Source organism: Marasmius oreades, chromosome 5 (assembly GCF_018924745.1).
Source record: "Marasmius oreades isolate 03SP1 chromosome 5, whole genome shotgun sequence".
Lineage (NCBI taxonomy): Eukaryota > Fungi > Basidiomycota > Agaricomycetes > Agaricales > Marasmiaceae > Marasmius > Marasmius oreades.
The window spans coordinates 1,097,678-1,125,577 of NC_057327.1; the positions used below are offsets into that span (position 1 = coordinate 1,097,678).

Consider the following 27,900-nt stretch of genomic DNA (forward strand, 5'->3'; position numbering starts at 1 on the left):
GGATCCGTCTCGGACCTTGTACATTCTATCCTATATAAGATGTACGACTTAGTAGTTACATTCTTTAGAATTAAACTCGACTCTGGTTTCCCAGTGACCTGGTCTAAGGCAGCTCGACTCAGGAAGCCGTTGTCCAATAACTTCGGCTACTGTCAAGACTCCGTCATTCTCTTCAACCTCCTTCACTCTCCTCGTAGCTCTCCGACACACTCCGATCAACTCTGTTTCTTTCCTCTCTTCATCTTAGATCACTCCTCTTTTAGTATATCCTTCAGTACATATCTTATATCTTATCTTATCGTTTCTCCCTTCGGTTCCGTTCAGTTCCGAGTCATTCCGCACGTCCTTAACAAGTGAAGGAGAATGGCATGGGTGGTATGATAGGTGAGGTGGAGCCTGATGTTGATGAATATGTTGAGGATGGCGAAACAGTGGATGATGCAGACATAATCATGGATTGGATATGACCTCAAGAGGATGAATGTCTTCCTTTTCTTTTCTCCCAGACTTCCATCCCCTATATCTCAATTGATCCGTAGTAATCTGTAACTTCGACCAAGAGCAACTAAGTTACGAGAATGAAAAGAGAAATGTCTAGTATGATTTCTTGATCATGATTGAAAAATAAATAAATAAACTAAGGTGGTAAGTACAGAATGAATAGATTAACGCCGATGCTGCCACGACCCCTCGAGCTGCCTTCTTTCCAGGCTGCGCCCAGTGTTGAGCAAGTCACCAGTGGCGGACAGTAGCCGGAGTCATGTGTAGCCGCCAAGTTACTGGCGGACACGTTGTGTAGCTGCTCCAAAGCTGCTCTATCATATAGTGAAATTCGTGAATAAAAAATCATGGTCGTAACGAAGGGTATAAGAAACGAAGCTAAAAGAAAAACTCCAGTCTCGTTCGTTCGTTTGTATGCTGGATTGGTTCTCTGTCGGCGTTGTGCCAGTTCGCGATAGGATGGCCTGGTCCGATGCGATACGGAGAAGTCAGCGAAGATGTGGTCACTGGTATATCGAGGAGTGCAGGGGATTCTATTCAAGTAGAGCCATGCTACAACTCATCTAGAGAATCCACCAAATGACTCGACACCGCTCTATACAACGACCTAGCTCCCTCTGATAAAATAAAATCATCCATCGCCCCCTGAATAATCTTTTCCCTCCACCTCCTCTCCATCTCCTTATCGTTCTGACTGAACACCAACTCCTTCACCAACTCCGACTCATTTACACTTTGTATCACAAATTCAGCGGCGATAACTCGACGTTCGTGTTCCGTGAAGGGTACGAAGGGTAGAATAGCCGAAACTCTTGATAATATGGAGGCACCAAGTTGATCAGAAACGCGAGGTCGGAGGATACCCATGAGTTCCACGTATTCCTCACGAGTGTAGATGTCGTTCGATCGAGAACGGGATTCGTGAAATGAGAAGATGATGTCTTGCCCGATGTTGGAGGTACCGACCCAAATCACATTTCGGACGTCGATCGTCCGAGAGTTGGCTTCAAAGGTGCAGCGTCCTAGAGCCAAAAATGATAAATAGACGCAACGGTTGGAGACAAGGTTTGACTTACCCAGCTCCCACGGAACAAGTAGGGACCAGAGAGCTCTTGCGTCCTCCGTTTTCTCGATTTCCTAGGGATCGAGTTAAGTATAACATCAAGAACAGATCGTTGGCTGTCACGTACATCAAGCACAACAACGCATCGCTTACCCTCATTATTCGCGAGGAACTCGACCAAGGTGCATGGAACGGTGTCCTGTTGAAAATATTTGAGAAACGGAACGCAAGGAGACGAACATGCATACCTCACTAGAACTGATTGAATAGGACTTCCATAGCTCGTCCGCCGATCGTAGTGTGGTCATGTTCACGGTATGAATGGGAACGTCCAACAGGGAACCGACTGTCAACATTTTGTCACTTCAGTTTGTCCAAGAAGGATTCGATGTCCACGAGCTGAGCCAGTCGGTAGCAAACGCCAGAAAGGGACTTACATTGATGTGCCAACAAACTCTTTCCATGTCCACTGGGGCCTACAGAGACGAGAAGAGAACATCAGATTTGCGGGAGCAGGTTTCTCGATGGTTGATATTGAAAACTCAGGAAGGAAAAACCCTCACCACAAAGAAAGACGACCACCGGCTGCTGCTGTCGACCCATCTTCGCTCCCGGATACGAATGCATACTTAAAACACGGAACAGCTGTTCCAGCGCTCGATCTTGCCCTACAATGCCGTACCTCATTCGTTGTAAAGGCCGGAATGTAGAACGCTTTAAGAGTGCAGCGGTTTTACGGGCCATCGTGGACGTTGCTCGGGACAGGTAGTATCTGCGAGGACATAGAGCCCATTTGTTAGCTGTGGGTTGAATAAAAAAGGAGAGGGAGGGTAGCATCTCACCTCGAAGCCTCATCTAAACCATCAATCTTTGACTTGACTTTCTTCATCATCGAATCTGTTTCAGCCGTTTCATTCGTATTTGTATTCCCTGCCTCTGAAGAACCTCCAAAACCAGCCTTAAGAGGATCAGCTCCATACCCAAGCAAAACTTTGACAATATCCAACTTGTTTCGTAACCCATCATTCGTCAACACGAATTCTAAAGCTGATTGAGATTGTGGACCGACGGTGTCATTGGCATGAACTGGATTTGGAGCGATTGTTGAAGAGGTAAGAGGTGGTTCGGCGTTTGGAGTGTTGCCGTTCGCATTAGTATTGGAAGTGGAATGTAAAGACGAAGCGGCTGAAGCCTCTGCCTCCTCCAAAACTTTCTCTACCTCTGCAGGATCGTCACTTGCAATAGCGAATAACAACGTTGGAGGTCGTTTGACTGACGACGCAGAGGAAGGGACGGGTGGATGGTGTTGAAGGGACTCGGCGAGCGGGGACGTCCTAGACGATTTACTTCGAATAGCCGGAGACTCTGCGCTAACAGACTGGGACAGAGACGATCGCTGGGACTGGGAGCGTTGTGACGGCGTTGGGATGCGTATAGGTGGTGGTGGCGGCGGCAATGTATGGTGTCGAACGTCCATGTCCTCTCCCCAGGTGTGACGGAGATGGGATCGTTGAGTATATGGGATTCTGGAAGACGTCGAACCGGAGCCCGACTCTTCTTGTTGTTTCCCCGAAAACTCAGACCCGCCCACAGCCGCTTTTTGCTCATCAAACCGTCTCCCAGCGGAAGAGTTCGAGTCTCGCTCCAAGTTTGGCTTGGGAACCGGGGATAAAGATCCTCTGGAGTGAACGAAGGCCATATTCCATGCGGGATCTGTTGTATATACCGGTGCTGTTTTCGGTATCGGTACATTGGGGTCAGGGTCAACATGTCGGATGTAGTGGATACGGGATTGACGTCTCTGAGTAGGTCCAGCTGAGAATGAAGTAGGACGAGAAGTCGATCGGGAAGGTGGGAGGAGGATCGAGGTAGGTCTGGGGCGAGAGAATGTCATAGAGGACAGTTGCTGAGATTGTGATGGTTGGGAAGAGGAAGACGATAGCTGGAAAGAATCAAAGTCAAACACTACTCGTAGGATCAAAAACAAGTCGCACCGATGAAGCCGAAGACGCAGGAGCATTAAATACCGAAAGAGATTGAGGGTCCGAGTTCAAGATAGCAGTTGGCGACGATGCAAATGTAGGTGCGGATGGTAATACAGATGAAGATGTTTGGTTCCTATAGGATGATAGACCATTAGAGGGACGTGAGATGACGTTAGCCTGTTCGTTGTTGTCGTCGTAAGTAGCGTTGATATGTGCAGGATTAGATAAGTTATATGTCGCAGAATCTAAATATGATTTGACAGCAGTAGTTGAGAGATGGGAGCCTGTTAGGAAACCCTTTCAGCTCGCAGCCGCCGTGGTGGTTCTTGACAATCACGAAAGACATACCGGCACGATCAGAGTAACCAAAAACCGCCCCAGATGAAGTCAGGATAGGAGACTCGACGCTAGCATTTTCCGACAGAAGCAGATTCGACTGAAACGATAAGGGTAGTTAGCGATACACTGGCCCTCGGAAATTAAGACGAGAAAAAAAACCGACCAATCTGAGAGGTCTCAACCCCCTCCTCAGCACCTCATTTTCACCCTTCTCTTCCTGCTTATCCATCTCCTCAGGTGGATCGAGATCTCCGAGGTTTTCGTTTGAACCATCACTCCCATCTTCCGCTTCCTGTTGATGTACCTTGGGAGGCATGGACATATCAGGGTCAATCATTGTACTGGTTCTTCTCTTATCCTTTTCGTACACCGCTGTCGCAGCGGGCGCGGAACGTGGAGTCTGTGGGCGTGTTTTGGATGTAGATGATTGAGGAGGGGTTCGATGTTGTTGTTGAGGTTGAGGTTGGGTTTTGACAGGTGGTGGGGGAATCTTCTCTTTGAACGGTATTGGTGGTGTTGGAGGCGGAGGCGGGGTAAAGACACGCTCTCTGAGAAAAGGAAGACTAACCGGAGAGAACACACGTTCTGGCTCCACTTCTTTAGAGATATTCTTGATACCGTCAACAAGCACCCTGGATAGATCTTTGGCTGCATCGGAGCTCGAATTGGAGCTGAAAGACTCGTTGGGTTCATAAGCCCAAGCATCAGCGGGTGAAATGCGGTGCTCTTCTTTCTTACTTCGTTCGAATAGATCCAATAGTGCGTAGGCGTGGACCTCAGAGTGTGTCGGCGAGGGGAGAGAGATTCCAGCTGGAGTGTAGGGTCTATCAGGATCATCAAGAACCGGTTCAATGTCGTCCATAGGATCATCTCCGGCCTCAGACCCAATATCAGAGTACACGTCGTAGAGAGAATGAAGGGTGTCATCTTCTCGATCGACAACATACGCAAGGCGAGCCGTCTCTTCATAGTCTTCATCGATATCATCTTGATCATCAGCGAAGGAAGAACAACCTTGCATATCTTCCTCAACAAACTCCAGGTTCGACTTGGTAGATTCAATTTTCGTGCGCTGGCCCAAAAAGACAATCGTATCGTGATTGCGCTGCGAATCATCCCAGAGAGAAGTGTGACCTGAGGAGGCTGCTTCCTCTTCCTGCTCAATACTATCTTCCTCTTCGAATACTGAATCGTCTTCGTTTACGATATAATCGTCATCCTCGTCATCCTCAAAGACCGAGCGTGGTGTTGACGGGTCGACATCTTCGATCCGATGGTCTACTTCAGATCCATCAGTCTGAACACGGAGACTACGAGAGGACGACGAAGGGCGTCGGAGAATTTTCATGTCCCGCATGCTCCATTCTTCAAGGTTCGACCCAGCCCTGTTCCCAACTTCCCCGCCTCTCCTCGTTTCGAGTTCTTTCTCCTCCATTTGCTTTCGTCTCTCCTCCAATTCACGTTTTCGGTTATAAACGGTAGGCGAATCGAGTGATTCGGCACTTTCATCCGAGTCATTACCGTGCTGAGCCTCCAATTCGGCGCCATAGCCAGCCATTTGCCCGACTGTACCGATATCCGAGTTTCCGTGGAGTGCAGGGTCATGAAAGTGCATGCGAGGAACGAACATTCCTCCCGTGGGTGAGACCAGACGAGGTGACATGAGGCCTGAACGGGACATGGTATTGAGCCTTGATGATGGGCTGCCAAATGGCGAGTGTAACAGGCCAAATTTGGATCGGGTAGCAGTATGTGGAGGTGGGCTGAGGGGAGGTGAAGGCTTCCACGGTTTACTGGTATCGTAGAAGCCTGAATCGTTGAGAACCGAGGCTTCGTCTCCATCGTCTTTGGAGAATGTGTGATATGAGGGTGGAATTGGGAATTGGGAGAGACCGAGTGAAGAAGAAAGAGCAGATAGAGTGGAAATATGAGAGGTATGTGAAGAACGCCTTAATTCAAAAAGATTCATGGTATCGTCTTCTTCGATCTGGTCAGGGGTGATTAGGGGTGAATGATTGGAAGCTGTGAAGGATATGTCGATTGGGGGTGCTCGAACGGTCGCAGCAGCTGTTGTAGACGATTCTTGATTCATGCCAGAGTTGCGCCTTTCCTGAATACTACTTCCTTCCTGTCCAACTTCGTTCATTCCATCGTCGCCGATAATATCCTTCAAAGCAAGCAACAAGCTGGCTCTACGTGGCGAACGTGATGGGGAACAGGTTCCTGTACCATGGAGAGCAGGCGAAGGTTTTGTAGGACTAAGTGGGTTGTTTCTTTGCCGTAGTTCACCCAGAATGTCGTCCTTGAGAGCATTGTAGTCGTGGTGATGGTGTGTCCTAGACTGGCGAATGGGTTGCATCGGTGTCGATGTTGTTATCGAGTCGTAATCAGGGGAACCTGCTGGATTGGCATGGAGGAAATTGCATCTGTCTTCACCAAATATACAATGACCCTTAAGGTGGAACTCGCACGGCCGGGCTATAAGTATGAGTGATTGACAGCAAAGTCAGAAATGTCACGGTGATGTTTTGAAGAACAAGGACATACTCTTGACGCGCCAGGCTGGCTCTGGGTGTTGAGCGAAGAAGTTGGTAGCCATTACCTATAAAGAGAGTTGAACTAGCATTTGAGGTCACGGTTAACGGTAGTATGCAAAGTAAAAACCAACGGTCAGCAGGTCGCGATATTTTCCCACGAACATGGTACTCGCAACCAGACTGGCAACGGTGGCGACCACTGGCATCAATGGCACCGTAATTGTGTGCATTTTTGGGTGCGATAAATTTGTGGCAAGGCATATGCTTGGGCCATTATAACAACTATGAGCGGACAAAGCAGCAGCCACATTCTATATCCAGGCAGCCCCACCCACATATAAAACGTCAATCCTGACCGATCTTTCTTCCATCAAAGATTTTCATCCTCTATTAGTCCGCATTCACTATGCGTTTCCTTACCCCGTCCGTAGCAAAGGTCTCCACCCAATCCCATTCCGCAAACCAAACCAACAAAGGTAGCCTCCCCCGCCACACTCGTCGTGCCCTTCCTCGGATCGCAGAGGACACGATTGCCTCTGCCACTTCTAAGCCTGGCGTCCTCGCTACTGTGGTTGCAAGGCGCCGTATTCGTGCTAATGAAACCCCCGCGAACGCGATTGGAAGATCTCCTTCTGAGAGTGTCCTAAACGCTCCCAAAAAGCCGAATAACACCAAAATTGGGTCAGCCTCGGATTCCTTGGGGAAAACAAACTTTTGCGACTGGTACAAGTCATTGACACTTGACAAACGTAGAGCGCTCATCATGTCGATGATGGCGGTGTGCAAGGAAAGAGGTGACGCTCGCAAAGTCAGTGATCATGAGAGCGGGAGTGGAGCTAGTCGCAATCCCAACAAAGCGGATCTTACCACAAGCACATTCCAGTGGCGCGTCGAACAGAGCGAGGAGTGTCTGGTGTTGCAATTCAGGGAATGGTACAGTTCACTAGGTGAACACGAGCAAAATACGGCATTGGCGTATTCTACTCTTTCGGATGGGGAGCAACTTGATGTCCTTACTACGGAGGACGAAGAGAACGAAACCCAGGAAATTTCAGCGACCAAGGGGAAGACTGTCGACATTAAAGCATTCGGAAAGCGCCTTACTCGTGGGGCAACTTCTCAGCTGCTCAGCTGGGCCGAGTCATACATCGAAGAGGGTCAGGTTGTGGTGCCAAATTTGCCCGAAGCGATTGAACTACAAGAAGAGATAGCCCCAGATCCGGATTATCCTGTGGTCGATTATCCACTCCCAACGCCACCAACTTCGGGATATCGAGCAAAACTCACTAGGAATGGGACTGTGGTATTGGATAACTGGGGAGAGGTCGTTTTTGAGAAGATTCCACAGAAGTATCGTAGTACAGATCATAGGGGAAGAAAGGGCAAGGCCCGGGCAATTTGAGATACTTGTTATGCTGGTTTGGTCGTTCTTGCGGGACAACGAAGGTCAAAAACTTAATCTTGCACTCTTTTCACTTGAGCACACCCTCCTTATATTTATACTCTTACCTAACTTAACATCTTTAACTTATCCGCCATCCTCACCACCAGAAATGAAAATCTGTTAACGCGGCAACGATCTCTTTTGAGGGGATGTGGCTTGAACAATGAACGATATGTTGATGTTGCACAGAAGCGTCATTTTCGAGTCGTCTTCAGTGGTAATAATGACTGTGATCCTTGTCGATTTCTTAAGCTCCTTGGTAGACCGTGAATATGAGATCAGGGTGGGAGGGTCACCAGTCGTCGCAGTTGATGAGGGATAGATAGATAGATATCTTGGCGAGAATCGAGGCCAAGTAGGGTCAGGAAGTTCGATAAGCTTATCCAAGTGTCGATGACATCGAGAGAAAAATGAGAAAAAGGCGAGGACCAGGATTTTGAGTTCGGAGTCAGAAGTTGAAGGCGGAGTTATCGGAGTTGTATTCTCCTCAACTTGATCTCTAGTTCTCATGGCGCCTCGGCTTTCGAAACGACAACAACGAGCAATCGACGAGCTTCAAGAGCTCGCCCAAGCTGGTCCTCCCAAGGCAGAAGTCTCCGATGGAAGCCAAGATGAAGAACTACGTACAACAGGAACACGATCAAAGACGGGATTCACAGCAGTATGTCCTGAACTAAATTGACATACATTCACGATTTCAGAACCTTTAACTCGTTTCATTTTCTTATAGCTCCTTGTACCAGATGAAGATGTAAACGAAGAAGAGGAAGAGGAGGTTCCTGCTGCAAAGTCGAGCAAGAAGGTATATCCATCGCTCTGCATCTGCTACGATCGGTGATGCTCATTATCAAGGTGGTCTCAATGTAGTCGAAGAAAAAGAAAAAGACCGCTACCCGAAGTAGTAGCGTCGCAGGTTCTGAAGTTCCGGCTGCAATACTTCCTACCCCTGCGCCGGTATCATCTCCAAAGACTGAAAACCCGAAACTCAGTAGCGAGAGGAGAGCAGCAAAGAAGGCGAAAGCAAAGGCAAAGAAGGAGAAGGGGAAAGAAAACGATGGACTCGACGAAATCGATCGAGCATTAGAGGAACTTTCGATGAAGCGCGTTGAAAAGTCATTTCTGTGTCATTCCCCCCACTAACCCACGCAATATTGTAACAGACATCCCGATTTTCAGAAACCAAGCCTTGCGCCTTCTACCCCGACATCGTGGCCCACCTCTGAGGGCCTTATTCCACGACTCTCACCATTGTTGTCCGTATCGTTGACGCATTTAGACTCATCAGCTGAACTCCGTCGATTTTTTGGGGCGAAAGTAGTGAAAGCTTCAACTACTCCTCAAGAACGTGGTTCTCGCGGAGCGACCTCATCCTCTCATCCCAGGCGAGGAAACGCGAAGCAACCTGCAACAGAACGATCGAACTTAACACGACCACAAGCAGGGTGGCCTCCGGCGAGGATGAGGGAAGGACTTGGCTTGAAACTGCTGAGTGAGGGAGAGCTTAAGAGAGAGGAGCCGCAGAGGTTGAGAGTGGAAGGGGAAAGGTGGTGGAGTGTTGATTATGGGAAAAGGTATAAGAGTGTGACCAAGGTTTTTTTGAGGACTGTTCTCTCGGGCGGTGAGATGCACAAATCTTTTGCTGATGCCTACCGAGAGACTTATGGTGTTGTTTTTATCAGATCCTCAAGGTTTCTATGACCTACTCTATAGAAATCCTTGGCATGCAGACACTTTACTTCAATTGTCCGAGGTTTATCGACATCGTGATGGTGCGTATTTTTGTTGGTTCCTTCTCATATCATCCAGTAGCTCAGATATCTTGCTTTAGAACATGCGCAAGCCATTGATCTTATCGAACGAGCTCTGTTTGCATATGAACGTGCTTTCCTCGGAATGGGATCGTTCAACTTCACCAGCGGTGTGAACCGATTAGATTTCGACAGAGTGGAAAACAGGGTTTTTTATATGGCTGTTCATAGAGTTGTCGCGTACGTAGCTCAGAGCTGGATAATCTTGGATTACGGTCATTTTCACTTATGCCTCTCTTTTCTTAAGCGACCTCACCCGCCGTGGCCTCAGCCGAACCGCCTTTGAATTTGCCAGACTTCTATGGGCTCTGGATCCATGGACAGATCCCCATGGTGCTCTTTTCCATTTGGAGTTTTTGGCGTCAAAGGGGATGCGAGGTTGGATGGAAGATGTGTCGCAAGTATTTGAGTCTCAACAGGTTCAAAAGGAAATAGAAGATAAGTTGCATCCAACGATTCTGCCAGGGTGGACTTGGAGTCGGGCGGTGGTGATGAGGATGGGGATGGAAGAGACTGGGAAGGTGTGTTTATTCGCTTTGTGTTACTGCATCGAATGGAGAGGCTGATGTTTTCTGTGTCTTCCTTGTGAACAGAGTCCGGCAGAACGCGAAGAGATAGACAAGAAAAGTACGGAGTTGTTGAAGGAGGCGATACAATCGTTCCCAACGGTTCTACCACTGTTGGCGGACAAAATCGATGCTCACGTTCCGGATTACGTTCGAGGGCTGAAGGAATGTCGGATTGAGGTTGATGGAAGGTGAGCATGCCCCTCTGCAATCGAAGTGACGTTTCGTCAACTTCCGACAGCTCGTTACCACAAGAACAAGCGGTCCTCCATATGTTATCCCACCTCTACGTACAACGCGCATGGTCGTTATGGAAACCTCCTGCGATATCGTCATGGTTAAGTGAGACCGTTCGAAATATGTTCTCGTCCACAAACATCAACCGGCTTCCGCCTACACTCAAACGAACCCGAATCCTCCATCTCTACTCTCCCAAGTGTCCAACGTCGGATCTTCTCTCGCGTTCCGTTTGGAGACACATACTCGTGCTCGAATCGAACTATCGTTCGTTAATCAAGTTCATCCCGAGAAGCGTAGTGGAGGCGAGAGGTTTATCGTGTGATCCGTTACCTCCACCTAGCAGAGTCACAGAGTATAACACAGAGTTTTTCGCTGGCGTTGAGGAGGAGGAAGGCGGTTCCGGTGGGAGGAGGAGAATGACGAGAGCACAGAGGGAGGTTGATGAGAGGAGGTTGGCGAGGTTGGTACCTGATGCCGGGTTTCGAAGACAGATTCAGGTTTGTTTTTTTGGGAAGGCTAATGTTCTGAAGATTGACTTCCCCCCCCCCCCCTTTCTTCCGCGTTGCAGGAATTATTCAACGCGAATCCACTCCTAGCTGAACGTATTCCAGGGGGGGTCTTCGAGTTTGCACAGAGGCTTGCGCAGATGCCGCCTGATGTATTGGATGATTTGATTGCTCACGCGGCTGCTCGAGAGGGAGAATTTGGAGGTGATATTTTAGTTCAAGAATTCGGTGAGGGTGGGGGTATGCCTGGCGCTTTTGAGGATGTTGACGATGTGGCGGTGATGGGAGGTGTAGAAGGAAATGGCGGTGGATTACCACAACTCATAGCAGAAGAAGAAGAAGAAGAAGACGAGGGAGACGAAGAAGAAGACGAAGATATTGCGGTAAGTTTTCAACATTTCACTAGTGCTGACACCTCTGACAACTTTCCCCTTTTGTCTATTAGCCCATGCCTATACGGATGATCAGAAATCTCATCGGCAGACTTTGGAGCGGGGCAGGAAATACTGCCCCCGCCGACGGTTCAGAAGAGGATAATGATGATGATGAACGAAACAGAAGGGACGGCGGTGGTGTTGACTGAAAAAAAATAGAGTTAAATCTTAAGAAACGATTTCATTTGAGGCCTAGAAACAAACATTTCATGTTGCATTTCTACCGTCCATTCAAGTCTCAATCAACCTCGCAGATTGATTAGGTATAATATTACCCCCCGGTGCACTGGCAAGGAATGATAATGATAATGATAAATTCGGTGCAAGTTAGAGGCTTTCATCAAACTCTGGCGCCACGCCACCCAGTCTTTTCTTCTACTTTGCCTACAACTGTCTGTGCCGCCTTCTCCAACCGCTCACGGAAGAACCTGATAACAGACGCATGAGAGCATTCGAGGTACCGCCAATACCCCACCTCCGACAACTCTTTCTTTGCAGCTTCCGAACCCAGAAAATCGTCTGCAACTGCATCAAACCCCAATGCATGAAAATTATAATGTAACACCCTCCCAATGACGCGAATATCTTTTTCGCTGTATCCACATAGCACCCCCGTTGTAGAATGTCGCACCCCCGTCACGGTAGCTGATCGGGTCTCGGCGGCATATGATCTAGAATGAATGTTTCGCCCGCAAGAAGGACGAGCCCGATCCGCTCAGTTTGACTGCATACTTCTATCGCAGAGAAGAATGCCCCGATGGTATCTGTGACCGCAAAGTAATAGTCGTCGGATTCGGACCTGGTTGCCACCCAAAACGGGACATCATAGTTGTCGATGAGGATGGCGAGGCGTTGCGATTTGTCAACTACATCGTGCTGTGGTAGGTAAAAAGGTTAGTAAAAACTTGGGGAATAGATGAGGTTACCTGATTCCAATCGCTGTTGTGTTGCGCTTGCATCCAGTCGAAATTCTGGGCGAAATCGGCAGAGGTCTCGTAGTTATAGAAGTATTTGAACATTGAAAATGGAAGTCTTTCCATAGCCAAAACGGATGATCGAACTTCGATCGCGGAAATGGACGAGATTGCTGAGGTATTTAAAATCTGTTGACGTAGAGCGTAGCTGCAGGAGGAGCTTTGAGAAATATGGCAAAGCTACTAGTCAAACGACACGTACTACATCAATGACGCTTTGTATCGACTCCCGAGTGTACGAAGGATAAGTGAGTCCTAACGCCACCATGCCAGGGGGGCGATGAGAGTAGTCCTGAGGTAGAATCTCCAGTCTCATTTTCTGAGGAGTTGAGATCAATCAGAGCAATCGCCTCCGTGATTGTAGTACTCGTGGAAGAGATTGAAGAAGAAAGAGAAGGTGGGGAAAATGAGGATGGAAGGTTATTATCGCTCTCAGAGCATTCCGTGGCCACAACTAGACCGCAAATTTTCCACGCGGGCGACGAGTCAACATCAAACGGTTTCATGTGGGGAATTGGAAAACTTTTGTGTTACACCAAAAAATTTTCACGTTCGCGACATCTCTCGCCAAAAATGAGTCAAGTGCTGGCGCTGAGGCTCCCGGAGTCATTCATCACTTTAACACCGCCAATGTCATGGTCTTTATGATGGCTACGAGTAGAAACTTGAATGACGGTTGGAATTGTAGAACAGACAACAAAATCTTATAGGACCTTCCGCTTCCTAAACATCACCTTCGCAGATTGATTAGGCGCGACGTTGCCTCCCCAGAACAGAGATGGAGGAAATCCCGGTGCATCGTCTCTGAATTTGACGTCGTAATTCAAGAGAACATATGCAATCATTGCTTTGATTTCGTTGACTGCAAAAAACCGCCCAGGACTGTGAGAGATGAGAAAAGATGGTCGATTGTCTTTTGTGGCAGAGAAGAATCTCACCAAGCATGTTTCCCTGATCCGAATACGACCCAGTCAGGAGTTGGAGTGACGAACTGATGTTTGACGCTTTCGCCTTCTTGAGCTCGGAGGTCGAAGAAGCGGGTTGGGATGAAGGATTCCGGAGAGGTGTAGACGTCCTGGATCACAGAAGAAAAAGAGGGTGATCTGTATTTTTTTTTAAAGCGTAAAAAAACCCGCCCAAACTGACCTTTTGATGATGAACTTGATAAGTAGGAATTCCGACTCTAAGCCCAGCAGGGACAATAGTTCCATCTGAGAATCGGAAATCTTTCTGGGTAATACGTACGACACCGACTAGAGACAAAGGGGACAACCATTCAATGTGCGACTGGAACAGGAAGGCCCAACATACTGGCTCCAGCTCCGATATGTCTTTGTGACTCTTTCAAGAAGGAATCCATGAGTTTGAGTTGAACCATTGCAACTTTTGACCACCCCTCCTTGCCTGTCACGGCCTCTAGTTCGTCCCGAAGAGGTTGTGCAAGCTGTGGGTTGGCGGCTAGGTGATAAAGTGCATGGGTGAATGCCATCTAGAAAACCGTTGGTGGTAAGGAGTAGAGGAAATGGAGGAGGGAGGGGGTAAACAAACGGAAGTAGTATGGACTGCTGCAAAATTGACAGCCAAAACTCGAAGAGCGAGATCTTCGACAGAGCCTCTTTGCCAGTCCTCGCCCATTTGTTCAGATGTGTCGATGAGCCAGGAAATGTAGTCGTTCTGTAAAGGTAAATTCTTTCAGGGAGCGAAAGAAGTAATTGGAAGTGAAGCTACCGGACGGTTTCCGTCGGGATACGAATCTTTCCCGTGCTCTCTATCCATCCTAATTCGTTCTTCAATAACAGGCCTCAAATGTTTAAGCGCCCTTCGAAGGCTAGATTTTCCAACTGTGAAAATGCGACCGACAATTCTGTATTCGGGTGAGGCACTTGACTCATGGAAAATAAGGAGAGTGAAGCGGACGTACGGATGTAAGAATTTTGGAAAGAGGGATATGACCGTAGCGTTTACTACGACACTAATCGTGAATGAGATATTGAGATCGCAGTAGTCCGGGTCACGACCTAGTAAAGGTTCAGATCGAGCTCATATGGTCAGAAGGAGTAGCATACATAAGGGTAATCCTACAAACAACCGATTGGAGGCACGAACAACGATGTTTCGGATTGGCTTAACGACGGATATCTCAACCCAGTCTAAGTGGAACTCAGATAACACTAACGACGCTGTACTGGGACTAACCATCTTCTGCATTAGGGATGTTGTCTTTGAATGCAGCACGTATTTCATCCTGTACTTCATGAAACCGTGCACCGATATTCCTCGTGAGCGGCGTACGGATCACGTCTACGTGGTACGGGTTCTCGTTAACGGTGGGAGAGATAGTGTAGATTGCTTTAAGGGTCTGTATAACAGTGAGGAAAGAAGTGTAAAGAGTGAAAGGATGCTAACATCCGTCATTGCAGCCATAATCGACAGATCATCCTCGTTTGCCCGACGAAGTTCGTCCACGAGTTTTGGCCCATTCACGACGATGTGATAGCCTTGCATTGTTGGAACTTTGAACGCCCGATTGGGGTACTGGATGGTTGGTTAGCAGAGGTGTTCAAAAAAAGAAACCTTTCCTCCTTCCCGCACCTTCCGACAACCTTCTTCGATAACATCTCTCCCATCCTTGAGAAGTTGCCAAGCGGTGATGTACGAAGAGAAGATTCCGTTGTGGCCGACCGTGGGGATCCCGTCCAACTGAAGAAACAATTTGGATGAGGATGATGTAACAAAAACCGTCTACACGCACCTTAGCCTTAACACGATACGCGTTCACATATCGATATGCGAGGAAAAGGACGACCACACTGAGAAAAGAAGTGGAGATGTCGGTAGGGAGGAGTGATAGGAAGGTCATGGTTGGATCGCTGCACCTGTCGGAAATATTGAGTGTTTATAAATCCCGCCTTTTGCAATATTGCGTGGTGGGCCGAGAAGTCCGAAGCGCCTCATAAGTACTGTGTAAGCGGTTGTAAGGTTCCGTAAGGTTGAAATAGTTCCATATACGTACTTACTGTATATGGAACTATTTTCCCTTGTGAGAAATGGCTTATGTAAACGTATTTCCGACAATTCTGTCCCTACTTATCAGGAGAATAGTCCAAGGTAAGGGGCGAGGCACGAGAAATCTGGGGACAGGTGTATTACTGAGCACAGAACAGAAGGCCCGACCAACTCATGATCAGACTGTCCATCGACTTCGACGAATTCACCCTTGTCTCTCCTTCGGTAGTACCTCACAAGCTTATGGACCTGGCCCTTTGTGCCGATTTTTTTGCAGATGCTTACATGCAATAAGTTAATAATACCATTCAAGTCATTTATATAAAACAAATATATATATATATACATATATTCCTATGTTTACAATGGTTCAAAACTGTTAAAAGAAAAAAAGAAAAAAATCTGTTAAACCAATCAGATATTAGACTATAAGTTTTATAAATCAAAATAGGCTCACTTGAAAAAAAACAGCAGGTTGAATTAAATTTATATCAGGTTATGCAGAACCTCTGGATAGACAATATTGATTGTCTTTGTACCATGTTCTGTGTTGGGAAATAACACCTTGATATTGGAGGCTGAAGTACATCTTGAGAGTGCAACATAAAGCTGGCCATGTGAAAACACTGGAGTCCGAAGATCAAGTCCTACAAAGCGAAGGGATTGTCCCTGAGACTTGTTGATTGTCATTGAAAATGCCAATCGCACAGGAAACTGTCTCCGCTGGAGCTTGATAGGAAGAGACTCATTGGAGGGCTCTAAAGTGATTCGTGGAATGAGAACTTCCTTTCCATCATGAGTGCCTCCCAGAATCTGACAGTGAAGAAGCCGGTTTGTCATTTCCAGTAACCGGAGTCGAGTTCCATTGCACAATCCATCCTTGACCTTCAAATTTCGCAGAAGCATCAATGGGCACCCTTTTTTTAGACATAAACAGGAAAGTGGAAGTCCAGAAGCCTTTAGAGAGTGGAGAAATTCAGCAGGATATGGTTGTTGATATGGGGCATCAGCTCCTTCTTCCACTGCAACACTATCAGCGGACTGATAGATCCGTGTGTTACCTGGAAAAGACTGGAGGATACTTGCGTTGATATCATCTACATCATCATTACGGCAGGAAAGGATTGAGCGCTCCAAAAAGTACTCATTAGGCTGAAAATGCTCAATAGATGGGTAGATTTCCTGTATAAGATCTTCAACATTGTCTCCACAACGGAATGACTGTGGCAGATTTATTGCATTGTCTGCTGGGAGGTCTTTCCCACAACCAACATCCAGAAGCCAAGTCAAAAAGTCTGCTGCACCAGGCTCATTTTGTAGCCGTAGATTTTGGGTGAGATGAAATACATGCACATGTTCCCACAGTGCTGACCTCAGGAAGCTGGCTCCAACAATCTGCTCCCGAGTACCTTTTGGAATAACTGGCAAGGTCTGCCGGAAGTCTCCACTAAAAAGAACAGTGATTCCACCAAATGGCTGATCAGTGTTCATAAGATCTCGTAGTGTCCGTTCCAATGCTTCAATGGTAAACCGATGCTGCATTGGAAGCTCATCCCATATAATGAGTTGTGTATGTTGGATAACTTTGTGAAGTCTACTGCCTTTACTAATGGGACACATGGAATCTTCCAAAATGGGAATGGGAATTTTAAACCGTGCATGAGCAGTAAGACCCCCTTGAAGGAGGAGGGCTGCAATTCCAGAAGACGCTACAGTGAGAACAACCTTTCCCTCTGCACGGACTGCACTTGCAATAGTGTTTGACACCCAAGTCTTTCCACAGCCTCCTGCACTCTGCAGGTAGAAGATTTTTCCCTCGTGGTGAGTGCATGATGCTAAAACTGCATTAAAGATAGCATACTGCTCCTCATTCATCAGCTGCTTGTTTGTCTCTACTACAGTGTGTAAAGCATGATGGTCATAGTCAAGCTGCTCAGCAAGGAGATAGTTGTCGTTGAAGATGGCATTCCACAGATTAGGATTTGCAACTTCAGGAAGGCTATAATCTGATAAATCTTTTCCATTATCCCGTAGGCTCTGTGAAATAAGATAGAGGCCATAGTCATATATGTGGTCGGCAGTTATCTGAGGGAGATTGAAGTTGGGCCGTATTTCAAGGGCATGGCGTAGATCATCACAGAGGCTATCTTTAAATTGCTCCCATAATATTAAGGGCTGAGCAGGGTGGCAATGAAGTAGCAGTGTAACAAAAAGGTCCCTCATCTGTCGCCCAAGATGCATAACTGAGGCCTCCTGAAGACATTCCCTCCACTCTTGGTCATCTTCAAGTAAACCTAATGCAAGACATGCCTCCTTATATGTGTCACACACCCGTGCTGTTGGTGTTCCCCTCCCAATGGTGCGAAGATTTTGGAAGCTGGTAGCTCCTTTAACAACAGTCAGCAACAGACGGAGATAGAAGCGCTCCCCTGCTGATGGTGCAGCAAAGTACATTCGCCCAATAGCAAAACCCCTCTCACGTGACTTCCATTTCTTTGACCTGGCATCCCATACATAGTGCTGTGGAATCTCCTGATAGGTGTAGTTCCGGGCTCCCTCATCTCTTGCATTAAGTTGAAAGTATCCAGTCAGACGATCATCCTTTTCACCCCGGGAAAGAACTTGGTCAGGATCGTCCTCAGGATGGTAATAGACCACCTGCTGATTCTCGAGATGTACAGGTAGTCTGTATACTGTAGGCTCCTCTGCATGCATATGAAACTCGAAGAGGCGCCAGGATGCCTCAATAGCAGAAACATAGCGGGCATCCAAATAGGTTTTCACCTCATCCTGTGAATCAAACTCCAGAGTTGTTCGATCATGGCCTTTATAGATGTACTTGTGGATGTACTTGATTGCCTGAACTGAGTTGCAAATCTCGACATTGATATGGCAGTTGTATTTTGCAGTGAGATAAGGATTGTATGGGACAACGTCACGATTTGTAAATATTCTGTCCTCTCCCCGAATTCTTTTTGTGACAGTCCGACCATTGTTAGGGCGTGCCAAATCAGGATAGCCATTATCAGAAAAGACAGTCTGCTCAGAAAATGCTTTGGGATAGTGTTTTGTGCAATGTCCTTGATCATCCTGGCACCTTTCATCACAGGGACCATGCAGCATCAATTTGGTGACAGTTTCATATAGGATAGGTTGAGTGATAGGGTCAGGAATTTGAGCACATGAAATATGGTCAACTTCAGCTGGAGTGCGAATACGATCCTCTGGGTCCAGGAAAATCAAAAGATGCATGTGAGGCAGACCTCGCTTTTGAAACTCAATGGTGTGGACATTTGCAACACATTTGCCAAATATGCCCAACTTGATCTCCTTCAAAAGCCCATTCTTCTTCATTTCAAATATCCGTGCAATGATATCAGGATAGTCTGAAGGTATACCGATTGTAGTCTCCTCATCGTCCTTAGGCATAGCTGCCCTGATCTCTGGCCATTGTGGATTAGCTGTCATTGTAAGAAAGATGTCAGGTTTCTGGTAGTAGCGGCAAATAGCCATGGAGTCCTGAAAGAGCTGATACATATGGCGTGGACTGCCGGTATGTGTGGAAGGGAGGATAACACGACGTCCAGTATCATTAAGATCTCCAGAATGATCATCATGGTTGATAGTATCTCTAAGACCCTGATAAAGCTCTGCACGTATCTCCCTCTGATTATTATAGATCCATGACAGCTTTGACTGCTCCGTTGAAGCCCAAGCATCAACAATGTACTGATGAAAGAGTTTTCCAGCCAAAAATACAGAGGAAAGAGCCTCATTAGCTCGGCGATGTAGACGATATGCATAATAGAGGGTTTGAGAAAGAAAGCCAGATCTGGTACGTCTACGTCCTTGGGCATTAACCAATGGTGTATCCCTATTCCAGCCTTTGTCACCTTTTGGAAACATTAGAACATAGTGAAGTGGTGTGTAATTGGGATGAAGATGGCTCATATGACGGATTCCACCCTCACGGTAGCGAAGAAGAATATCCCGATGAGGTAGAATCTGTCTATCTGTTCCATCACCAGGTATAACAGCAGCAACTTCATCAACAGTGGGTAGGTTGTATCGACGATGATCTGCATCATCTGACATGTGTAGTTGGACTTCAACATCTGTAGACTCTGTGTCTGCCTTTTCGCGTAACACTTCTGCAGCTTGCTTAAAAGTCTGGATGAATGGATTCTCCCAATAAAGCATGTCTTGGACTTCCTGCATAACAGATTGCTTCAAGTCAGAGTTTCGTTGCTGACGAACACGTAAAGCTTCCTGGGCATCATAGATATACAGCTGAGCATACTTGTGTGAGTCCTGTGCACCATTGGGATGAATGGGACCTATTGGACCAAGCCGATGGTGAAGTGAACCAAATATGCGAAATGCAAAAGGGCCTGAAGCACGTGTGACACTTTCATCAACCTTTGCTTGCAATGACGTGAATGCAAAAGCAGAGTTATACTGTCGGATATTATCACGAAAATGCTTTGAGGTCTGAGATGCAACATTAGGAGGGTCAGTTGCAAGTCCTTTGCCAATGAGCAGACGTCGCAGGGGTTCAGGGGGAGGGGAGAAGGGAGGGAGAGATATTTGGCCCTGGAGGCAATAACTGCCAAATAATGAAACAGCTCTTGTTGAGGTTGATAGTTTTTCAGCATCCCAATGAAGTGCCTGACACTTTTGACAAACTACATCCATAAGCCCAAGGTTATGTCGACTCTCAGGCTCTTGATATGGTCTACGGCCTAAGTGATGCTGTCTCTCCAACTCATGCTGAGCACGACGACGACGCTGTTCTACGCGTCGCTGCTGTTGTTCTTCCTGCCGTTGCCTTTCCTGGACTTGGAGTTCATGCTGACGATGCTCCTCCTCCATCTGCCGTTGCCTTTCCTGGGCCTGGAGTTCATGGTGACGACGCTCCTCCTCCATCTGCCGTTGCCTTTCCTGGGCTTGGAGTTCATAATAACGATGTTCCTCTTCCTCCTGCTGTAAATCCTATATATAATGGGACAAAGAGACCTGATTATCAGCGATTATCAGCGATTATCTCCAAAAAATGATCTATGCGACAGGACCAGGGTAAATTAAAGCGGAGATCGAAATTTCCTGTGCACACGACGCCTTCCACCACTTTTCTCTTTACCCTTTCCCCCACAGCTTGCCTTTTCCCTTCCCTCTGTATCCCTGCTATAGCTTTTTTTTGTTTTGTGAGTGTCTGAGGTACTGTTGTCCTTTTATACTTCTGTTTATTTCTACTGTGTCTAACATACATTTCAGCTGTTATTGCAGATTTTGATTTCCCCTTTGTGCTTGGGGCTTAACTTTTCTTCTTCAGAGATACCAAGTACTTTTTATATTTCTGTTAATTTCTACTGTGTCTGACATATATTATTTCAGCTGTTATTGCAGGTTTCTCTGTTGTTGCAAGTGTCTCTGTTGGGTAATTTTTATATTTCTATACTCTTTTTTAATAATAATTTCTCATCTCTTGCTGTTTCCATTATACAGTTCTGTTCCTGTGAACCTTCCCCTTCCTTTCCCTGGCTGTACTATTACATTCTTCTTGATTCCATAGAACAAAGCTACCTCCAAAGCAAGCCCACCCCCAGTCCTTTGTTTGGCTGTTGACCAGGGCCTCTGTTTGGATACGACGCTGTGGAGAGTTGGTGTGGCGGGACCGGAAGGGTGCAGATTTTACGATCTCTGCATAGTTGCCCCCCAATTTTTTTGCTCTCTTAACACACGTTGTCTTGCGCTGATTTCTGGAGTCTGTTGAATTGTGTTGTACTGCTACGGTTTCCAACTCAGTTATTTCTCAAATCTACTTTGTAACTTCCGTAGCTACAAGCTCGGATTTTGTGACTTCTGTAGCTTCAAGCTCAGATTGTCAGCCATCTGCTTTGGATTCAATCCAAGCTTTCAATTTCTGGCTTTTCTTCATTTCTTTCCATCCTCTATCCTCTATCCCCTATCCTCTATCCCCTATCCCTTTCCATCTCCTATCCCCTATCCCTTTCCATCTCCTATCCCCTATCCCTTTCCATCCTCTATCCCTTTCTATTCCAGCCTCTATATCCCTTTTCTCCCTTACATACTTGATGTGATATGTGAGCCAAGCCTTTTTTTCTGTATTCCAGTCCAGTTCTGATTATAACTTTTTATTATTATTGAAGGTCTATAAATCCCCTTCAGAGTTTTTCTACTTCAAACCAAGATCATAATGCTTCACACAGGTTCGTGTGATCCCCTTAGTAAATTGATTGTGTGCTCATGGTGTTTTTAGTCCTCCTCATACTCCTGAGCGTAATCGGAACTTTGAGCGTGAGCGTCTTCGTCGCCAGCGAGAACTACAGATGACTTCTCCAAGTCATCGCCATCGTCGTCACCCTCCTCAGAGACGTGAACCTTCTCCTACTCCTGTCCACAACACTCCCCCACTTTTGTTTCCATATTCTATGGGTCTTCATGCATCTCATACACCTTCCCCATCATATATTCCTCTTCTACCCCTCACTCCATATCAACGTGCCACTCATATATATGGTTCTCCTGTATCTCATCCACCATTTATGACTGCTGCACAAATCCAAAACCGAAACTATACACATCAACGTGATGAGCATTTTCGACGTCTCTCACCTTTGCAGCAGAATAATACTTTGCTTGCACAAGCTGCACGCGCTGCAGAAAGACGGGAACGGGAGCGATCAGAGCGAATGACAGCGTCGTGCTTGAGTAGCACGGAACTCTTCAGCACGTGCTGTCATTCGCTCTGATCGCTCCCGTTCCCGTCTTTCTGCAGCGCGTGCAGCTTGTGCAAGCAAAGTATTATTCTGCTGCAAAGGTGAGAGACGTCGAAAATGCTCATCACGTTGATGTGTATAGTTTCGGTTTTGGATTTGTGCAGCAGTCATAAATGGTGGATGAGATACAGGAGAACCATATATATGAGTGGCACGTTGATATGGAGTGAGGGGTAGAAGAGGAATATATGATGGGGAAGGTGTATGAGATGCATGAAGACCCATAGAATATGGAAACAAAAGTGGGGGAGTGTTGTGGACAGGAGTAGGAGAAGGTTCACGTCTCTGAGGAGGGTGACGACGATGGCGATGACTTGGAGAAGTCATCTGTAGTTCTCGCTGGCGACGAAGACGCTCACGCTCAAAGTTCCGATTACGCTCAGGAGTATGAGGAGGACTAAAAACACCATGAGCACACAATCAATTTACTAAGGGGATCACACGAACCTGTGTGAAGCATTATGATCTTGGTTTGAAGTAGAAAAACTCTGAAGGGGATTTATAGACCTTCAATAATAATAAAAAGTTATAATCAGAACTGGACTGGAATACAGAAAAAAAGGCTTGGCTCACATATCACATCAAGTATGTAAGGGAGAAAAGGGATATAGAGGCTGGAATAGAAAGGGATAGAGGATGGAAAGGGATAGGGGATAGGAGATGGAAAGGGATAGGGGATAGGAGATGGAAAGGGATAGGGGATAGAGGATAGGGGATAGAGGATAGAGGATGGAAAGAAATGAAGAAAAGCCAGAAATTGAAAGCTTGGATTGAATCCAAAGCAGATGGCTGACAATCTGAGCTTGAAGCTACAGAAGTCACAAAATCCGAGCTTGTAGCTACGGAAGTTACAAAGTAGATTTGAGAAATAACTGAGTTGGAAACCGTAGCAGTACAACACAATTCAACAGACTCCAGAAATCAGCGCAAGACAACGTGTGTTAAGAGAGCAAAAAAATTGGGGGCAACTATGCAGAGATCGTAAAATCTGCACCCTTCCGGTCCCGCCACACCAACTCTCCACAGCGTCGTATCCAAACAGAGGCCCTGGTCAACAGCCAAACAAAGGACTGGGGGTGGGCTTGCTTTGGAGGTAGCTTTGTTCTATGGAATCAAGAAGAATGTAATAGTACAGCCAGGGAAAGGAAGGGGAAGGTTCACAGGAACAGAACTGTATAATGGAAACAGCAAGAGATGAGAAATTATTATTAAAAAAAGAGTATAGAAATATAAAAATTACCCAACAGAGACACTTGCAACAACAGAGAAACCTGCAATAACAGCTGAAATAATATATGTCAGACACAGTAGAAATTAACAGAAATATAAAAAGTACTTGGTATCTCTGAAGAAGAAAAGTTAAGCCCCAAGCACAAAGGGGAAATCAAAATCTGCAATAACAGCTGAAATGTATGTTAGACACAGTAGAAATAAACAGAAGTATAAAAGGACAACAGTACCTCAGACACTCACAAAACAAAAAAAAGCTATAGCAGGGATACAGAGGGAAGGGAAAAGGCAAGCTGTGGGGGAAAGGGTAAAGAGAAAAGTGGTGGAAGGCGTCGTGTGCACAGGAAATTTCGATCTCCGCTTTAATTTACCCTGGTCCTGTCGCATAGATCATTTTTTGGAGATAATCGCTGATAATCGCTGATAATCAGGTCTCTTTGTCCCATTATATATAGGATTCTTGGGCTCAGCCTATACTTGACCTCATCAACAGCATTCTGAGCTCTCAATGGGCTCTGTATATAAAGTTCCTTCCTACAAAAGTTCTAACTTGTGCATGTCAACTCCGGCATCGCCATACCGCCTCGACTATGAGCAAACTACTGATAATAATAAAAGCGGTATATAAAATCTAGTGTAATGACTGGGACGGGATCATACGAGTCAACGACGTTTTAGACTAGTGCACGTGGTCCACTTTCTCTTCACTAATAGTAAGAGCGACTTTAGGCAGAGTTTTATCTCACCTAAAAATCCATTTAGCATGCCCAAGGTGAGCTGCAAGATCGACCTGACAGCTCTCCCCACTCACTGACCCTCTCTTCCTGTTTTTCAGAATAAAGGAAAGGTATGAAAAAAAATGAAAAAAAGACAATTCGATCGGCGTCCATAGATATTGTCTCTTCTAGGGTGGTAAAAACCGGCGTCGCGGCAAGAACGAAAACGACGGCGATAAACGTGAACTTGTTTTCCGAGAAGACGGTCAGGAATATGCTCAAGTGACGAAGATGCTTGGAAACGGGCGTTTGGAGGCTCAGTGCTTTGATGGAGAAAAGCGGTTGGCACATATAAGAGGGAAGATGAGGAAAAAGGTGCGTTGCACTTGCACTTGTTCGTTCGGTTCTGGAGGTTTTCAAGCTAATGATCCTGTGTCGTAGGTTTGGATAAATCAGGGGGATATCATACTTTTGTCCCTTCGAGACTTCCAAGACGACAAGGCGGATGTCATTGTAAAGTATACCGCTGATGAGGCGCGGAATCGTACGTTGTTCGATGACTCTTTTTACCCCGCCTAATTGCTCTTTTTTTCTTACAGTGAAAGCATATGGTGAACTTCCGGAGAACGCCAAGATCAACGAAACTGATACCTTTGGCGAAGAAGAGGGAGAATGTACATTCGAGTTTGGCGATGAGGGCGATGTCGATATTGATGACATCTAGATTTCTTCTGCATATACTGTAAGTATATATGCTTGTTGTCTTTGTTTTTCGGATTTCTTCATCCATGTTCTCTACCCAACGCCTCAGCTATGTACATGTTCACCCCCTTACACGCTGTAATAGTCCGTACTTTTTTTACGATCTTACATATTTATCATGACCGGCGTGCGGTGCATGAGGCGCAATCGATTGATTATGGTCCGCTGTTGCATGCCCGAACGCCCTATGCTCATATGAACATTGGGTGGCAGACTCGCAGATCAAGTTGGTTGCGAGCATGGTTTCGCGTTTCGCTGATTCCCGCTCACCCTCGGACAACAGATCAAGGTGAACTGTTAGTGTAGGGGTGTATTTAAGCATTACTACATCACATGTTCGTATGAGCATCCGAAATCGTAAACAGGTAAAAGGGGTCCAAGGGTGGATCCCAACGAAGGACAAGGTCGCAAATTAAACAATCAACGTCCTAAAAGATCAAGAACCTAAAAAGCAAGAGCCGGGATACTTAGGGTATTCAAAAAAACAACAGAAAAAAGGGCAAGAAAACCAAAAACAAAACAAACGCTTTCTATGGCTCCGGAGACCTACTCGTCATCAAAGGCATCTTCGGCTCAGCCTCTGAAACAGGCATCGGTGACCTGGGTGATCTGGGCGATCTGGGTCCCGCACTTCCACCAAACCCACTAACAACACTGGCAGGTCTCCTCCTCCCATACTCTCCTCCACTCGTGGTAAACACCCCACTGACTCTCCTACCCCCCCTCTTAAGCGCCTCTCCAACCCACTGGAACTCCCCTCGATTCGGACTCGAAGCATAGTCGTACCCTTCGTCCCCTTCCATCACAATCTTCATCGTTTTCGGATCAATCCGGAATCGTCGTTCCCGCAACGCGTATTCCAGATCTGATTCTGTTGGCGCAGTTGATTTGGCTAGAAGAGCAGATGTGGATGTTTGTCCGCCTATGGATACGGCTGATGCGATGGTACCGGGAAGATGTCGAAGATGGAGGTTACGGCGGGAGTAAGTGTGGGTAACATGGATGAAGATGGAGAAGATGGCGAGGATGAGGAGGAGGGCTGTGAGGAAGTGTGTTGAGAAGGCACTGTGGTTCGTTGTCAGTATGGAAGGAAGGGTGAAGAAACGATACGTACCTCAAGAATAATCTCTTTACCGTCGTTTTCGGCTGTAATTGGACATTGGTCCCTGCCGGTGGCTGGACGAAATAGAGGCTCTTGGCAACGAGGGATAGGTATGAGGTGTACACCTTGTTGCTCAAGTCTGGGAATCTGATTGGAGGCTATAAGAACATGTACTGGAAAAAAACAACAGCATACTCACTTATCAGCCGTAAACGCCCCAGCGACACCAACATCACCACTCGAAGCAGACCGAAATATTGCAGCAGGCATGACAACTCCGACAGCTGACATTCTGTCCTTTATACTCGAATCATTAGTGGTAAGCGTAGAATTCCATACGATGCCGTTGAATGCTTTTATGGATCCAGTGGATGAGTCCACTGACGCAGGAAAGTTAGGCGATAAGAAAAGTAAGAAAAACGGATGGAGAAACCCACCAAGTGCAGATAAATTCCCAGCACTCCCAGCAAACGGTGATTTCGTCTGATCAAACGGTTTTCCTTGGACTACCTTGATAACATTTCCATCGAGACCCTCGTCGAGACGAAGCGTTGCCGTAACCTCAAACATCTTGACAGTGGGTGTGCATATGGTGGCAGATGCTCGAGGTTGTGGGACGTAACTGCGAATGCACGGTAAGCTGGCGTCTTTGGAAGTGGAAGAAAGGAGACTGTTACTCACGTGAAAAACCAAAAGATGACAGGATCGTTAAGATTGCTTGTTGAAGTATTTGAGCAAATGGCGACAGAAGCACCGAACAACGTCGGCCCTGTCTTGGAGACGTTGAATGTCAGACCGCAGTTAGTGGCGGAATCTTGTATGGTGTTGATCCAATTGCCGGGACCACCCTGCTGTGCCATGTTAACAGAAGTGGATCTGCAATTGACGTTGGTATTGATAGCGGTGGTGTTCATAGCTACTGTTGTCCCGTTGCGAGGAAGTTCGGGGGGTACCTACAGGCAGAAACTAAGAATATATAAAAAAGCTGGAAGAGATGAGGACAACACACTTTGACATCCATCAGAGTCCATCCAGTACCATCATCAGCTATGGTTACGAAGGGTGGGTTAGGAACGTCGTAAGAGACGGCTGCAGCTGCGAAGCCGGCAGCGCTTAGGAAGACAGACGTGTCTCCGACGGGGGAATTTGGGTCTGCGATGCCTGGTGAAAGACCGAATACGGAGTTTGCGGTGGTGGTAGAAAGAGGAAGAGACCACCATATATCTCTGACTTCGAGGAGGGAAGCTGAAAGAGGTTGGAACGCAAGCGAGGCCAAAGCAAGGAGGGCAGCGATAGTGACGGTGTAGTGTCTATTGGAAAGAGCGTCGAACCAGACGAAAAAATTGTGAGTGCGTGTGTAATCTAAAAGTAAGGATTTGTGGGGAGGGGAGTTGCCTTGGACGAGATCAACGTAGGGTTGGAGTTTTTTGATCTCGATATCTGTCCAAGCCCAAACACCCACGATGCACATAGCGAGAGCTACTAGGGGTAGAGTGTAGATGTAATGCCAGACGCCAGCCTGTTTGCCGAGCGCATTGGGATTTCCATGAACTTTGAAACCGGTATTTTTCTGTGAAAAGTGAAAAGCGATTTCAAGACCTACAGCGAGTAGAACGAGCAGGACAATGTAAGGAATGTAGAATATGGGGCGAAGGGGTAGTGGGGTCCAGACGTTTGCGGTGGTCGAATCAATAATGTCTCTGGGATCTTCAACAGGAGAGGAAGGCTTTTTGGGGGAAGCAATGGTGACATTATTGGAGCTCTCTGGGGGATATGAAGCAAACTGGACATGGTGTTCTGGAGTCGTAGGAGTTAACGGAGGAGCAGCGCCTGGGGGAAGCATGGTGGGCGATGTTACATGCCATGCTGGCAGAATTTGTTTTATAC

General features: G+C 46.7%; 8 protein-coding genes across 12 annotated transcripts; 3 read left to right on the forward strand and 5 right to left on the reverse strand.

Annotated features, from left to right (window-relative positions):
* Positions 1-1,019: 1,019 nt before the first annotated feature.
* Positions 1,020-6,551, reverse strand: E1B28_008397 (uncharacterized protein). The gene is made up of 11 exons (XM_043153197.1): positions 6,436-6,551; positions 4,052-6,366; positions 3,898-3,985; positions 3,559-3,833; positions 2,407-3,506; positions 2,128-2,336; positions 2,002-2,040; positions 1,813-1,910; positions 1,692-1,763; positions 1,578-1,638; positions 1,020-1,523 (listed from the first exon to the last, which is right to left on the reverse strand). Exons 1-11 carry the CDS (start codon positions 6,485-6,487, stop codon positions 1,054-1,056), a joined length of 4,779 nt encoding a protein of 1,592 aa, XP_043008481.1. The 5' UTR covers positions 6,488-6,551; the 3' UTR covers positions 1,020-1,053.
* A 280-nt stretch (positions 6,552-6,831) lies between these two features.
* Positions 6,832-7,827, forward strand: E1B28_008398 (uncharacterized protein; the record flags this gene model as incomplete). Its single annotated transcript, XM_043153198.1, has 1 exon — positions 6,832-7,827. The coding sequence occupies one exon, from the start codon at positions 6,832-6,834 to the stop codon at positions 7,825-7,827; it is 996 nt and encodes a 331-aa protein (XP_043008482.1).
* Positions 7,828-8,349: 522 nt separating this feature from the next.
* E1B28_008399 (uncharacterized protein) lies at positions 8,350-11,714 on the forward strand. Of its 4 annotated transcripts, none has more exons than XM_043153200.1 (11): positions 8,350-8,530; positions 8,600-8,671; positions 8,722-8,969; positions 9,030-9,487; positions 9,549-9,638; positions 9,698-9,857; positions 9,925-10,198; positions 10,271-10,434; positions 10,485-10,980; positions 11,052-11,372; positions 11,435-11,714. In XM_043153200.1, the coding sequence occupies exons 3-11, from the start codon at positions 8,965-8,967 to the stop codon at positions 11,570-11,572; spliced, it is 2,106 nt and encodes a 701-aa protein (XP_043008484.1). In that variant the 5' UTR covers positions 8,350-8,530; positions 8,600-8,671; positions 8,722-8,964; the 3' UTR covers positions 11,573-11,714. The 4 variants fall into 4 exon arrangements, with proteins under 4 accessions (XP_043008484.1, XP_043008483.1, XP_043008485.1 ...); XM_043153199.1 differs by having other exon boundaries at positions 8,737-8,969; XM_043153201.1 differs by having other exon boundaries at positions 8,722-9,487.
* Positions 11,715-12,059: 345 nt separating this feature from the next.
* On the reverse strand, positions 12,060-12,442 carry E1B28_008400 (uncharacterized protein; the record flags this gene model as incomplete). Its single annotated transcript, XM_043153203.1, has 2 exons — positions 12,060-12,299; positions 12,350-12,442. 2 exons carry the CDS (start codon positions 12,440-12,442, stop codon positions 12,060-12,062), a joined length of 333 nt encoding a protein of 110 aa, XP_043008487.1.
* Positions 12,443-12,603: 161 nt separating this feature from the next.
* Positions 12,604-12,903, reverse strand: E1B28_008401 (uncharacterized protein; the record flags this gene model as incomplete). The annotated part of the gene is made up of 1 exon (XM_043153204.1): positions 12,604-12,903. One exon carries the CDS (start codon positions 12,901-12,903, stop codon positions 12,604-12,606), a length of 300 nt encoding a protein of 99 aa, XP_043008488.1.
* Positions 12,904-13,101: 198 nt separating this feature from the next.
* Positions 13,102-15,257, reverse strand: E1B28_008402 (uncharacterized protein; the record flags this gene model as incomplete). Its single annotated transcript, XM_043153205.1, has 12 exons — positions 13,102-13,279; positions 13,336-13,472; positions 13,544-13,650; positions 13,709-13,886; positions 13,946-14,071; positions 14,126-14,261; positions 14,319-14,415; positions 14,464-14,547; positions 14,594-14,756; positions 14,804-14,932; positions 14,990-15,097; positions 15,150-15,257. 12 exons carry the CDS (start codon positions 15,255-15,257, stop codon positions 13,102-13,104), a joined length of 1,551 nt encoding a protein of 516 aa, XP_043008489.1.
* An 8,864-nt stretch (positions 15,258-24,121) lies between these two features.
* EIF1AX (Eukaryotic translation initiation factor 1A, X-chromosomal) lies at positions 24,122-25,077 on the forward strand. Of its 2 annotated transcripts, XM_043153206.1 has the most exons (6): positions 24,122-24,205; positions 24,269-24,280; positions 24,342-24,524; positions 24,591-24,693; positions 24,749-24,891; positions 24,961-25,077. In XM_043153206.1, the coding sequence occupies exons 1-5, from the start codon at positions 24,197-24,199 to the stop codon at positions 24,871-24,873; spliced, it is 432 nt and encodes a 143-aa protein (XP_043008490.1). In that variant the 5' UTR covers positions 24,122-24,196; the 3' UTR covers positions 24,874-24,891; positions 24,961-25,077. The 2 variants fall into 2 exon arrangements, with proteins under 2 accessions (XP_043008490.1, XP_043008491.1); XM_043153207.1 differs by having other exon boundaries at positions 24,124-24,205; positions 24,269-24,524.
* Positions 25,078-25,196: 119 nt separating this feature from the next.
* On the reverse strand, positions 25,197-27,892 carry E1B28_008404 (uncharacterized protein). Its single transcript, XM_043153208.1, has 6 exons — positions 27,023-27,892; positions 26,695-26,966; positions 26,451-26,635; positions 26,213-26,393; positions 26,026-26,160; positions 25,197-25,976 (listed from the first exon to the last, which is right to left on the reverse strand). Exons 1-6 carry the CDS (start codon positions 27,854-27,856, stop codon positions 25,442-25,444), a joined length of 2,142 nt encoding a protein of 713 aa, XP_043008492.1. The 5' UTR covers positions 27,857-27,892; the 3' UTR covers positions 25,197-25,441.
* Between the last annotated feature and the right edge of the window lie 8 nt (positions 27,893-27,900).

Bases quoted from the DNA above. Each gene is read 5' to 3' on its own strand.
- E1B28_008397 (XM_043153197.1), bottom strand. From the start codon at position 6,487: ATGGCTACCAACTTCTTCGCTCAACACCCAGAGCCAGCCTGGCGCGTC. The intron at 3,834-3,897 runs GTATGTCTTTCG...GTTTCCTAACAG, and splicing joins TGGTTACTCTGATCGTGCCG to GCTCCCATCTCTCAACTACT. The intron at 1,524-1,577 runs GTAAGTCAAACC...TTTTGGCTCTAG, and splicing joins ACTTGTTCCGTGGGAGCTGG to GACGCTGCACCTTTGAAGCC.
- E1B28_008399 (XM_043153199.1), top strand. From the start codon at position 8,378: ATGGCGCCTCGGCTTTCGAAACGACAACAACGAGCAATCGACGAGCTT. The intron at 8,531-8,599 runs GTATGTCCTGAA...ATTTTCTTATAG, and splicing joins CAAAGACGGGATTCACAGCA to CTCCTTGTACCAGATGAAGA. The intron at 8,970-9,029 runs GCGCGTTGAAAA...ATATTGTAACAG, and splicing joins TTAGAGGAACTTTCGATGAA to ACATCCCGATTTTCAGAAAC.
- EIF1AX (XM_043153206.1), top strand. The intron at 24,525-24,590 runs GTGCGTTGCACT...CCTGTGTCGTAG, and splicing joins GAGGGAAGATGAGGAAAAAG to GTTTGGATAAATCAGGGGGA. The intron at 24,694-24,748 runs GTACGTTGTTCG...TTTTTCTTACAG, and splicing joins CGCTGATGAGGCGCGGAATC to TGAAAGCATATGGTGAACTT.
- E1B28_008404 (XM_043153208.1), bottom strand. From the start codon at position 27,856: ATGCTTCCCCCAGGCGCTGCTCCTCCGTTAACTCCTACGACTCCAGAA. The intron at 26,394-26,450 runs GTGGGTTTCTCC...TTCCTGCGTCAG, and splicing joins TGGGAATTTATCTGCACTTG to TGGACTCATCCACTGGATCC. The intron at 26,161-26,212 runs GTGAGTATGCTG...GCCTCCAATCAG, and splicing joins GGGGCGTTTACGGCTGATAA to ATTCCCAGACTTGAGCAACA.